Genomic DNA, 13,084 nt, shown 5'->3' on the forward strand with positions numbered 1-13,084 from the left:
TATGTAAGTGCCCTTACCTGCTCCTTGACCTCATTCAGAATAATGTTTAGGCCTTGATGGCTTTCAAGTGTACTCAGTGAGGTATATTTTATTCCGGCACCTTTGAAAGCATTCAGATTGACACAGCTGGATCAACATGAGCAACCGAACCTGAGTGTGAAACCACTTCAGCTCGAGCTGAAGTAATTATCACCTATCTGATATCAAAAGACTCTTAAAAGAAGCTTAGTTTCACAATAATGGGGGGGATGGGGGTGGGGGTGGGGGGTCAGGGGTTGATATAAAAAGTAGAATACAAAAACAGTCATTTTAATAATTCATTTAAAACACTCACTTCGGGCATAATGGTACATGAACTTGTCAAGAAGTTTTAATTCAGCTGGGTATTTTGACAGGTTCCAGCACATGACTTCTTTTTTTCTTTTTTTTATCACCGCCACCTCGATCTCTACTCCTTCTTCTTTACATCTGTGGTCAAGCTGCTCCTGTTGCAGACGACCTGGGCCAGGAGGACACAGCTGAGAGACGCACACAGTATGTGTGACAGACTGGTCACAGAGTAAATGGACTCCTATGACAGTAAAAGAAAAAAAGATTATTGGTGTATTCAAAAGTGCAAAAAAAAAATCATGTGCATTGCTCAGGTTTTATTTGTGTGTGTGGTTAGTGACAGGATACCTGCAGGGAGACAAAGGCGATGCCCAGAGACCCAGCACACGACAGAAACACCGACACAGTGGAGAGTTGACCGGTGTGACCATTGTGGTGGTTCGTTAGAGCCTGGAGGGCCTGGAAACAATAAATCAAAGTAATATTTCAACCCTTCTCACACGTCACGAGAATGAACAGAAACCCAATTATGCATTTTGAATATTCTTACATTAGTGTGGTGTTGTTGGTCAAATCAACATCATTTTAACTGCTGAAGTTCAACAAGTCAATAACAAAGAGTCTGGATCACAAAGAGGAAACCTTTGACTAACAAGTGTGCCTGGAAAAAGTCACCTTCGGTTTCTAAGTTACTTTGCCACGACCCGTGTGTGTGTGTGTGTATATAAATCCTCGGAGTTGCTACCTTGCTTGCAATTAAAGCTGCCAAACTGGAGTCCTGCATGACAGAGATGACGGCTGCAGGTGCGAAGGAGCTCAGGAGGAACATCACACCACCAAAACCCACAAGGAGCAGCAACCCTGCGCCATAAAGAAAAAAAAAACAGCAATGATGTGAAACAGCATGAGCATTAAAAACACAAACGCACCCCTCACCATGAACGTTTGACAGAATGCAGCTTATTATATTAGAATAAAAATAGTTCCCACAAGGTGGAGCTGTAGGAAAACTTTGGCCAAACGTCAACAAAGGTGTGAAGTTTAATGCAACTATGTATGATGATATCCTACTTTAATGCTTAATCATCAAACAGCTGAGCGGGCGGTTAACAGGTTATGTTAAAGTAGGTTTGGTTGGAAACAGCTGACATCAACGACAAGTCCGGTTGCCATCTGGTTTTCAATTTAATGTTACTGTATTGAGACGAAGAAACGTGCAGAATAGCTTTATATTACTTTCAGATTGAAAAGAACAAGCATAGATACACAGGTGTTGGTTGACCTTTGAGGGATTCACCACGATGGTACAGGATGAGGAAGATTATTGCTGCAGTCTGAACCAACATGAAGATCCGCTCCAACCAGGCACTGCTCAAGTAAAACACACACAATGAAACATGCACACATTTATGACAACAGGAAATATTAAACAGTCCACAGGGTGGGCAACCTTGATCCATTTGAAGGCCACATTTCTTTTTAAAACCACCAGAGAGCCAAATTGAACTTGTTTCCTTTAAGCTTGGCAGAGCTTGAGGTGTGTAGATTCCATATTTTATCATTTTATTAAGTATCCATAGATGATTAAAAACCCTTGATTGGATTAACATGTTTTAAAAGTCTAAAAATACTACTATAAATGTTAACTGAATTAATATTACCAAAGTCAATGATTCTTAACTTTGGGATTCCCTCTCGTGGTGAAAGGACGAAAGTCCCATTTGTAGGGTCTGAGCTGTGAAAGGGCGAAAACCCTAACGAAAATAATCATTACAGATTAAAAAAAAAGATGATTGAATTTATTTGGGATGGTTAATATGTCATTAAGGTTATAGATTAGAAAGGCTAAACATCACAACAGTGTGAATCAATTACATCAATTACATTACGTTTGAGTGACTTATCTGAGGGCAAAGATCAAAATGTTGATCAGACTGATGCTTGAAAGCTGAGGGTTTTCACAACGGGCCACTCTGAAATAAACGTGTTGATAGCCAGAGCATTCATTACTTACAAAAGTGGGAACTTGTTGGCAACCGCGTAAACAACAGGACATGAGAAAGCATAAAGCTGTAACAGGACTGAGAACAGACTGAGGCCTTCTGCACTTCCTCTCCATAGTATCTTCAGCAGCTGAGGCAGCTGGGCTGCGGAGAGATGGAAGACGGTGAGGAAAATTAACCCAAAAATCAAACACAATACTTTCTATCGAGGAGCCACGAGTTACTGCATGATAATCTACATTATCACAGGAAAATACTTTAAAATGATTGATACACAAGTTAAATTTGCAAAAAAATGACTTCAGCTTCGCAATGCTTAGTGAGGTGGATCACTTGCAGCGATCAATCCATCTTCAAGGCACACCTTGGACAGGTCACCAGCCACCACAAGAGAGACGGCACTTTTAGATTATTTATGTAATTCCAGCTCAAACCACTAGTCTGACATGATAAACTACAATAAACCCTTGCATGGACGTAACGTGTTTCAGGGGATTTTGCAGTGTGTATTTTTCTTCTTCTGATTAAGTCAAGTAGATTTTAAATCTTACCCAGGAATGTGTCCAGTATGATCCAAAAGCTGGCAATTCTGTTCAGTGTAAACTTTAGACACGGCACTGAAAAGTACCACAGACATTAAAACCACAGGCGAGTGACACAAGAGGAAACCACATGTAAACAAAACAACACAAGAATTTTCTTCCAATAGATCACAGTTTGTTGTCGGTGAAGGGTTTGAAAACACGTTTGCAGAGCCAGCCCACGCCCCCCCCCCCCCCCCCCCCCCCCCCCCATCCCCATCCCTCCATCCCCCCCTCCTCCATGTCTGCACAGCTGGAAGTGCTTCCAGATGTGTGCACAGAGGAGCCGCTTCCTCACCGTGGAAGTGGAAGTGGACGAGGATCTCGTCGTAACATTTTTCTGGCATTAAATAGGTAATGAGGAAGTCTCTGACTGGAGATGTGGCCATGGTGGGTCAGCTGCAGGCTGGAAAGGGAGGGGTGGTCCCAACTGGAAGGGTGAAACTGGAGGAGTGGTCCCAACTGGAAGGGTGAAACTGGAGGAGTGGTCCCAACTGGAGGAGTGGTCCCAACTGCAGGGTGAAACTGGAGGAGTGGTCCCAAGCTGCAAGCAGTAACAGGGGTCCAAAGGTCCCCCAAATATTTACAGCAAAGCTGGAGGAGATAACAGTCATGGGTCTAAGTTAAACCAAATACACTTTCTGTTAATTATTGAAAGAAGCCATCATTGCAGATATTGAGTACAATCTGTCTGAATATATGCGAGAAATCTAAGTGGCTTCGAGCAGAGTGGTTTCAGAGGGAGGCTGAGGACCGGAGAGTCGACCCAGGCTCTGATCAACCAGAAGGGAGCCTGTGAGGAGCATGACAGAAGCTGCTGTAGAAAACGGCCGACTTCCCAGAACTTGGTCCAAAACAACAACGGAGGGATCGGGAGAGCTGGAGAGACGAAATTTGGTCGAGAATGACCAAAAAGACTGGTTCTTGAAGCTGAAGAGAATGAGTCTCTTTACAAATGTCAAGTCATCATTTTAAACCCTAACCTTAATGTTTATTTATTTTTTTCCCATGCAATTGATTCTTTTGAGGATTGTAGTGTGCTGTTCAGCTGGTTTTATTTATTTATTTTTGTTTGTTTTAAAAGAAAGTTTTTTTTCACTAAAAATGCAGTTTTGCTATTGACTCACAAATGGCAGAATTATTTCGTTTGATTATCTGGAAAATATCCAACACAGCTGAGGTCTGCTTTTGGTGTCATCACTTTAATAATGTCGATTACACAGCGTTTTATTTAGAGTGTTAAAGTTGTACCGTAAAACTGCAGACACACTTTTCAGAACTGAGACTTAGAGACAAAAGAGAAACTCGAAGCGTTTTTCACGTATGTACAGAAAAAGAAGGGTGCATGGTGGGGTAGTGGTTCATAGGAACGGCTTCAGTTTGAATACTATCTGTGTGGATCATGTGCACCGATTACCTTCCACTGTCCAGAAACATACATGTGAAGTTAACTGATGTCTTCAAATTGATTGGACAAGGTATGAATGTGACTTTATGTGCTTGTATGTCCTTCTGTTTGATAAACCTCCATCTCCCTCAGTTAGCTGGGACGAGTCCCTCCCTTCAACTAGATAAGGTGGTATAGAGATGCATGAATGAATGGATACATTAAGAAAAAAGATTGTGTTGGAGGATGAGATCTATCTGCAAAGCTTTAATAATACTCTGCCCTTCCAGTGAATTTTGGTTTATAAATGTTTTATCCAAATAATTGACAGGAAAAGGAATTGACCGCACTGTGAATCACTGGTTTAATATCCACATTCAAGCAATGGTCCTATTTAACAACAGAGGATCCTGAAATCTGTTAATATTCATTGTTGGAATTACAAGGAAACCATCAATTGCGTAAATGATGGTAAAAAATGTATATTTTTACACTAACAGTTGCACAATGTTGAAAAAGGAAGCTTGAACACCTTTGTGACACATCTCCAAAACCTCAACTTTATGAAAAAGCTGAGCAAAGATGATGGAGAGACAGAGTGAGAGGTGCTGTTGTTTCACTGTAAGCAGGAGAACTGTGAAAATGCTTCTGTTTTGACGATCGATATTCATCAGGCCTGTAAAAGGCGTGACATTGAATATATGTTGCACGGCATGCAGACCTTACATTTCATCTGTTACTGTAGTTGTGAGAAAAACTCAAAGCTTATGGAAACACTGAAGTACCTTACGGAGACCTTTAAATTGCACTTGACCTTATTTATTTGGTATTTTCTGCAAGTTCGTTAAAGCTGTGCTGGATACTGAGATAAATAAAGGGAACTAATAATAAACACTAATCTATTTTGTGTGTTTTTGATGATCTACATTATGCACATATATCACACTACATGTGGATGTATAGGTCCAGAGGTGACAAATTAATAGCACTCCGACGCCAGTGCAAAATTCATTAGTCATTTCTCGTCATGTTTAAGTGGAACTTGTCGTCTCTGAAAACAGGAAGACGCTGAGCTAAAAGTCCTTCAAGAAGCGAGATTACAACAACTCGTCTGATCCTCTGACAACATGTGCACTGGAAAATGTTCCCGCTGCATCGCCATCACTCTGTACCCGTTAGTGCTCCTCTCCATCGTCTGTAACATCATACTCTTCTTCCCAGGCTGGAACGTCAAGTATGTGAGAGAGCAGCACATCACCCCGGAGGTGGCATACTTGGGGGGACTCATCGGCGGTGGCTTTTTGGTGAGCGGCTTTCTTCTCCAGTATGTTACTGGAATGTGGGAATTGTAAACCACAGATGAAAGAGACACAGAAAATGTCAGGAGAATTACATTTATTATGTGACACATCTCACTCTTGCTGAAGCTGGATGGTAAAACTTAAAAAAAAAAAAAAAAAAACGACTCCTGCAAAGTTTACTCGCTGCTGAAAGGGCTTCACAAGAGCATTTATACTGATGCCCTGTCTCATCCCTCACAGGTTCTGATCCCAGCACTTTACATCCACTTGACAGGAGAAGGACGATGCTGTGGAAATCGTTTCGGGGTGAGTCACTCAAAAGTGAATTCAACAGTTCAACAACCATTTACTCAATCAAAGTGTTTATTGGTGACGAGTCAATCCAAGAGTCACACAACTTAAATAAGAGCAATCAAAGATTTTTGACCTTCGCGAAGGATAGACATGGATGCAGGGAAATTTCAACATATTCCATATCCAGGTCAACTGCCTTTATTGGTTTATGTAGTTTGGTGATCATGTGATTATATTTCATAATTAAAAAAAACACAAGATAAGACAAGATATTGCGGAATTAATATTTTGAATTGTAACAATTATTTTGATCCAGATCACCACCACGTTGATCAAAATGTACCTGGGTATCAATTTTCATGGAGGTCTGCACATAAGTCTGGGTGATTTTACAGCCTTGTTGGTGGCGGTAAAAAGAGAACTATGCTGCAACACCATTTGTGTGTGTCTGAGATAAGATAGCACAAAGTCATCTGTAACAGCACAGTTCTCTTTTTCTGGTTTGAGCAGGAGACTGATTGTGATGTATATAAAAACCAATGATATCACATCAGAATAGACACAAATCTGTAATACCACTTTATTTCAGCTTACTCTTACATTGCTTCTTATAATAACACTATGCCAAAGTTTCAGATTCAGCTCAGTTTAAAAAAAAAAAACCCTGCAGAATACTGCTGTGCACATTTAAATCCATAAAAAATAAACTTGTGGCAGAGTTTTGCTTTTAATAAATATAGTTTCGACTAACCCAGCAACAGTTTTACTCTGCTGGAGGAGAAAAAAGATCTGGCTTTTGAGACACGTGCAGTAAAAACGGTGTACTCTCCAATTATTACATCCCACACCTGCACCCACACCCAGTGACACACCTGGGCCACGCCATAATACCCACACTTCCACTAAAAATAGATCCTATTTTGTCTTACAATAAAATCATGACAATATTAGCAGAAGGTATTCATCTGTAACAAAAGACACCTTTTTGGACCTCAGACAACAGAGTTCTGTTGCTGGTAGAAAAATAATATGGAGACTGCAGGTATAATTATATATTTAATGTCTGAAACTGCAATCAACCTTTAAATGTCACTTCACTTTGTCCAGATGTTCTTGTCCATCATTGTCGCTGCCGTGGGCGAGTTGGGGGCCGCGTACAGCTTCATCGTGGCCATTCTTGGCTTGACCAACGGGCCCTTGTGCAAAGATGATGAGGACAAATGGACGAGACCTTTTCTGAAGAGGTGACAGGCAGGAGCAGCTCACTGGTGACTCCTGTTTTAAGAAGCAGTAAAATGTTCTGATGACTCATTATCACGGTTGCTCCTCCATCACGCAGCAATTCCACCTACCTGATGCACTCCGCGTCGTGGGACGCCTGCACAGAGCCCAAGAGAGTGGTGCAGTTCAACATGGGCCTGTTCTTCACTCTGATTGCAGCCAGCAGCCTGCAGGGGACGCTCTGTGCCATTCAGATAATCAACGGCCTCGTTGGCTGCCTGTGCGGCATGTGCAGCAAAAAAGAGGTGAAATGAAGTCTTCATATTCACTTTCTGTTGAAAATACATTTTGTAATCTGGAAATATCTTCACATTAGTTTTCCTTTCTTGTTACAGGAGATATTACAGGAGACATAAGCTCTTATTTTTGAGAAATCCAGCCATTTGTATCCATCATATATGAAGAGATGACTGCTTCCCCCTGCTGCAAACCATGAGCGCATATAATGCACCAGTATTTGTCCACGTTTCACAAACAATACTTGCATGAACTCATGCCGATTGAGAATTTGATTTGAAATAAACCTCATTTTCAATACGACTGCTGCTGGCTTGTCATTTCCAACATGCTTCAAACTAATTGGACAAAACCACTTCCATACAAGACCATTTGAGGGTTATGCATCTGGAAATCTATTTAATTCTGCTTTTGTTTTAATAGTGACAATCCCAAGATTGTCATCCTGTGACACTTAACATGAATACAAATAAATAAATAAATAAATAAATATTTTGATAAATTGATAACGCACCAACGATCTCACATTAACATAGGCGAGAAAGGAACATTTCTGTTAAAATTTTACTTCACGAGCCACAGAAAACTCCATTTGATCTTTAGTATGATTATAACAACTCAAAACGTTTTCCCTTTATTTAAATGCAAATTGTTATAAACAGCCTAATCCGGAGTCTTCCTCCTCACAGTAATTCCTATTCTTCTTGGGTTGTGGCATTTCCGAAGCCTTCAGAGAGAAACTCACTCTCTGTATGGTTTACATGGTAATGATATTTCTCCAGCTTTGGCTGCAGCAGTGTCCTGCAAATGTCTTACAAAAACAGTGCAACCAGCAGGGGACTAATTAGAAGCAAAAGTTACTTTTACAACATTATTACTTTTCATAATGTCCACTCGAGGGTGGAAAACAGTTGGGGTTGGGTGGATGAAAGACACATCAAACATCAGCTTTATATAATTTTATGATTTGTATGCCAACAGGTAATGCTTCTCCAATTAAATTAGCATGGTTTCAAAGTGATCACAATGCTCTCATGTTTTGTTTGATTGTATCGTTTCGCCTTGAGATAAATGAAAACCAGACAGATATCTGATTGTGACAGCTCGCAGATCTGGAGAAGAATGAAGCTGCAGATGTGCAGCAGTAATCAGGATATGACTCATAGTACAACTATCAGAGCTGCAGTCTCCGTCCTGGAAAAATTTAGCACTGAAAAACAGATTGGAAAGTGCTTCAGATTTAACCAGGCTCACCACAGCAGACGCAGAGTAGGCTACCGCCAGCACGAGGGTGTGTAATTATATGAAACTGCATGAGTTGTTGTTTTTTTTTTAACACCACAAATGCCTGTGGCTCCACCAAAATGCTGGTTGACTGCATGACTTCCACTTTCTAGAAAAGGACACATTTCGCACTAAGCGTGCAAGACTTTCAGAAGAAGGAGGACAAAACATATATGCGTGTAACTGTGGTGGCCTCAAAGTTGTAGCGTGAGTTGTTGAGTCTATCAAAGAATTTAATTACTTTTCTTTTACTTGGCATTCTCCAACAGACGTTAAAAAAAAAAAAACTTTGCATGATTTATCACATTCATTCCAATGGCAACGGCTGCCATGTGAGGGACTTGCACAACACTGCAAGAATTCGGGTCCCACTGCGTTTTGCCCGAAGACACACGGATGGGGGGAGAAGGGGGATTGAGTTGTCAACAGTTTGACTAGAAGCCAACCTGCTCTACCTGCTAATCCACTGATAAAAAAAAGAAAGAAAAGGAAACACTTCCATTTCTTCAGTACTGAATTTTCCAACTGTGAGACCTTAATTATAACTGTTAGCTTTTGGCATACAGAATCACCGGATGATTAAGTGGAAAATGTACAGGCTTGTCCCACTTCATTTACTCGTTATTTCATCCTGAAGCACAGCATTGATGAGAAATTCACTTGTACATGGAGGATCTGTTTGTTTTCCTCCTGAAGTTTCTGAGAAAAGTCGTCACTCTGCTTCTGAGGATTAAAAAAAAAAACAAGCTTCAATTTGCTTTCTTTTATGCATAACTGAGCTCTGACAGTAAGATAAAGAAAAGAAAAGAAAGGTAGTCATGTGTAAACAGTTAAAATCCTTCAATGAACCTCACAAGAGGTAAGGGAGGAAACAGACATGTGTATTCGTCATTATTGCAACCGTTCCCACGATGAGTCACGCCGCCTCACCCTGTCCGTTGCTCAGAGACTTGACATGTTTTGGGAAGCTTTTCATCTTTTTTCACATTTTACTGCACCAAAGGTGTTTTCCTCCAGGGTCACTGACAAGAATGGGCCACATTCTGCATTCAATAACTCACCAGAAGAGCTATAAAAATGTGGAATATTTACTGAGTGTTGAAGGCCCACAATGGGAGTAGTTATCAGTGTTTTGTGTTCGATGCCAAAAACGCATTGTTCTCTCTGTTTCGAGTCAGAGGTCCAATGTCCAGTGGTGCTGCGATCGAGTGGTCACAGTTCACAATCCTGTGAGTCACAGATTATGGGATATACAACCTGCCTCCCACCCTGAAGACACTGCTTAATGTTATAGAGCAACACACAATATATCCTGACACGACACGCTACACTGAGAGGCCTGAACTGAACATGAGTAAAAAGCTTTGACTCGACAAGCAGCAGCCTGTCTGTCCCAGACAGCCTAAATCAAATCACACCTTTAAGTAAAAAGCGTGTGCATCTCCACATTGTCTCCAATTACCTCGACAGAAGGAGGGTTTTTTTCTTTCTTTCCAAGAATGAGAAGAATGGGGCACATGCACTTCTTCAGCCTTTCCCCCTGCTCTTGTTTGTTTATGTTATCGGTTCGTCATCACTCCGCCCCCACACGCCCTGAAATCTCTGACTCTGTTTGGATTCAGTTCCCATAGTGAAAGCCCTCTTTGGTTTAGTCAGAAGTTGCAGTCCTTCTTCCACTCCCACTACAGGAGCAGTGTGGTGATCCTCACCCAGCCCCAGCTTTATCAGCAGTATCTTGGCTTTTGTTTTTTCTCTCTTTCTGGCAACATGTGCACTGGGAAATGCTCGAGTTGCATCGCCTCCACTTTGTACCCACTGGCGGTTATATCCATCATCTGTAACATTGTGCTCTTCTTTCCCGACGGGGACATCAAGTATGCCAAAGATGGACACATTACAGAGGAGGTGAAGTACATGGGAGGCCTGGTCGGAGGAGGCATACTGGTGAGTGGTCTTTCCTCTGATCTTGAAGGGTGGGTCTCTGGACTAACACGAGCTGTAAATACCAGCCTGAAAAATGTTGTAAAGTCTCAGGAAAACGTTTGTTATGTTGAAAACAGAGGCACGGTTTGTTTAAGCGGCACGCAGGTTTAACTTCACCTGTCGAGTTCTTGGTTTTTTTTTCCTTTTATGGCCTGTTTTGTATTGTGTGACACTCATGTGAGACACAATGACTGCAGGCTTCCTCTGTGCTTGGTTCATTTTCTCCTGATCTGATTTCTGCAGTGTCATCCAAACGTTACGTCCTCTTCCATACTTTAACACTATTAAAATGAAGTGGTTTGTGTGTTCTGCTGCAGGTGTTGTTACCAGCCCTGTACATCCACCTCACAGGCAAGCAGGGGTGCTGTGGAAACCGCTGTGGGGTGAGTCACGATAGAATGTTTCCAGGGGTCGATCAGAGAAGGGCTGTGGCTCGACGTCAATGAGTAACAGCAAAGACTGTCTGCTCATCTTGTAGCAATCTCAGTGTGATGGCAACGGAACACAATCAACTAACACAGGAGTTTTGCAGTTGCTAAAGACAAACAGACTGTGTGCATCTGTGCACATCCTCCATTGCACAACAAAACTGTACGTAGATAACAGGAACGAAAACTAAAAAAGAGGGAGTTTCCGTCTCTGATATGCTTCAGTAAAGAGACACATTCTGCATTCATGAAGGCAAATCAGAAGAATTAGACACAAGCATACAGCAAACTCTCACTGCTGCTGCTACATAAGCCATTTATTAATTCAATAACAGAAAGATTATACATAAAATCCTTTTTCCTTTTTTTAATGCACAGGAGGGGATCCTTAGAATCTGCAGCTGTTGAAACTCTAACACCAGTGGCATTCATTTGTAAACCGACTTCTCTTCAGTTGTCCCAAAGTCCATTACACTGTTAATAGTCACATCCACCTGGTCCCACACACACTTGCACTTCACTGGGCGCTATCAGGAGTCCATTTTTAGCTGAGATGGAGGATTGAACCTGCAAACTTACTACGTCACAGTTCGGCAACAATAGTCGATACAAGAAGGGGAGGAAGTGCAATAAAAGGGAAAGAAGACGACCGAGGTTCAAATCATTTCAAAAACAACAAAAGTGGCTAATTGTCTGAAATGTTTCTAATCTTGTTTGTTACAAATTGCATAAAGCAGCTCCACACTTCCAAATCCTCATCTCTTGTTTATTTTAAGTTATCATCACAAAAGCGAAGACAGCGGCAACATTTTTTTCCCCAGCATTTGTAGTTTATCTGAACCTGTTGAAGGGGAAGACAGCACAGACTGATAAGGGGAAACGAAGTGAAAACAAATCCTTATTTAGACATAGAATAAAAACATTTATAGCACCAGTCTTTATCAGCAGGAGGAATGATTCATCTTTGCTGGTTGTCCATCCCCTGCAGATGTTCCTGTCCATTGTATTTGCTGCCGTGGGTGTGGCCGGAGCTCTGTACAGCTTGATCGTGGCAGCGGTGGCCTTGAAAAACGGCCCCCTGTGCAAAGTGGTCCTCGTGTGGACGACTCCTTTCAAAGACAGGTGACCGAACGGAAGCAAACGAGATGTGCCTGAGTTTCCAAACTCTGGGTTTATTCACAAAGCCCCCCCCCCCTCCCCTGTGTGTGTGTGTGTGGCTGTGTACAGAGACTCGAGCTACCTGAGCGACAAAACGTGGTGGGGAGCGTGCATAGCGCCCAACAACATCGTGGAGTTCCACATCGGGCTCTTCGCCACTCTGCTGGCCGTCAGCGCCCTGCAGGCCATCCTGTGTGCCATTCAGATGATCAACGGGCTCTTTGGCTGCCTGTGTGGGACCTGCGTCAACAAAGAGGTGGGATGAGAGAAAGGCAGCGAATGGAGGTCATACAGGCCTGCAGCAGTCAAACTCTTATGGGTTCACTGGACTAGAATACATTTGATCATTTAGTTTTTATTATGACATTTACATTCCATTCAACTCTGTAACCTGTCTTTCAAGAACTATTTTTTGGCATAATTTTTCTGCACACATCTTGTCCTGACCTCACCTCTTTATATTTTCTGTGTTTTCCCTTTCAGGTCCTGTGAGTTTCCGAGTTATATGGCGCTCCCTGCTGGAGGACTGAGGGTAGTGTTTCTAGCTACATAAAGAAATCCACTTGGAAATTATTTCTATTTGAGCAAACATTTTTATACCTAGTTGTTTTGAACCATCACAATAATCAAGAATGCACTAGAAAGATGGACAATTTCTTAACTGTCGCTGAGTAGATGGTCAGCTTTATTGTAATATGTATAATTGTAATAATTGTTTGGTGTTTTAGTCAACGTCACTGCGTCAGTGGAAAATAAAATCCAGAACCAAGCTGTCCTTCATCAACTTTTATTCCAGATAATATCACTACAGGATCAA

The 13,084-nt window shown here is 41.7% G+C and overlaps 3 protein-coding genes across 3 annotated transcripts; 2 read left to right on the top strand and 1 right to left on the bottom strand.

Annotated features, from left to right (window-relative positions):
• Positions 1–448: 448 nt before the first annotated feature.
• On the bottom strand, positions 449–3,323 carry LOC308139551 (mannose-P-dolichol utilization defect 1 protein-like; the record flags this gene model as incomplete). Its single annotated transcript, XM_080509011.1, has 7 exons — positions 3,213–3,323; positions 2,885–2,950; positions 2,345–2,477; positions 1,613–1,698; positions 1,076–1,191; positions 679–789; positions 449–571 (listed from the first exon to the last, which is right to left on the bottom strand). Exons 1-7 carry the CDS (start codon positions 3,301–3,303, stop codon positions 449–451), a joined length of 726 nt encoding a protein of 241 aa, XP_080365137.1. The 5' UTR covers positions 3,304–3,323.
• A 2,105-nt stretch (positions 3,324–5,428) lies between these two features.
• Positions 5,429–7,557, top strand: LOC308139349 (transmembrane 4 L6 family member 1-like; the record flags this gene model as incomplete). Its single annotated transcript, XM_080508762.1, has 5 exons — positions 5,429–5,605; positions 5,843–5,908; positions 7,004–7,140; positions 7,236–7,422; positions 7,513–7,557. 5 exons carry the CDS (start codon positions 5,429–5,431, stop codon positions 7,531–7,533), a joined length of 588 nt encoding a protein of 195 aa, XP_080364888.1. The 3' UTR covers positions 7,534–7,557.
• A 2,779-nt stretch (positions 7,558–10,336) lies between these two features.
• Positions 10,337–13,036, top strand: tm4sf21a (transmembrane 4 L six family member 21a). Its single transcript, XM_080508763.1, has 5 exons — positions 10,337–10,642; positions 10,999–11,064; positions 12,098–12,231; positions 12,337–12,523; positions 12,751–13,036. Exons 1-5 carry the CDS (start codon positions 10,466–10,468, stop codon positions 12,757–12,759), a joined length of 573 nt encoding a protein of 190 aa, XP_080364889.1. The 5' UTR covers positions 10,337–10,465; the 3' UTR covers positions 12,760–13,036.
• Positions 13,037–13,084: the final 48 nt, after the last annotated feature.

This window comes from Blennius ocellaris (assembly GCF_963422515.1).
Source record: "Blennius ocellaris genome assembly, chromosome: 14".
NCBI lineage: Eukaryota > Metazoa > Chordata > Actinopteri > Blenniiformes > Blenniidae > Blennius > Blennius ocellaris.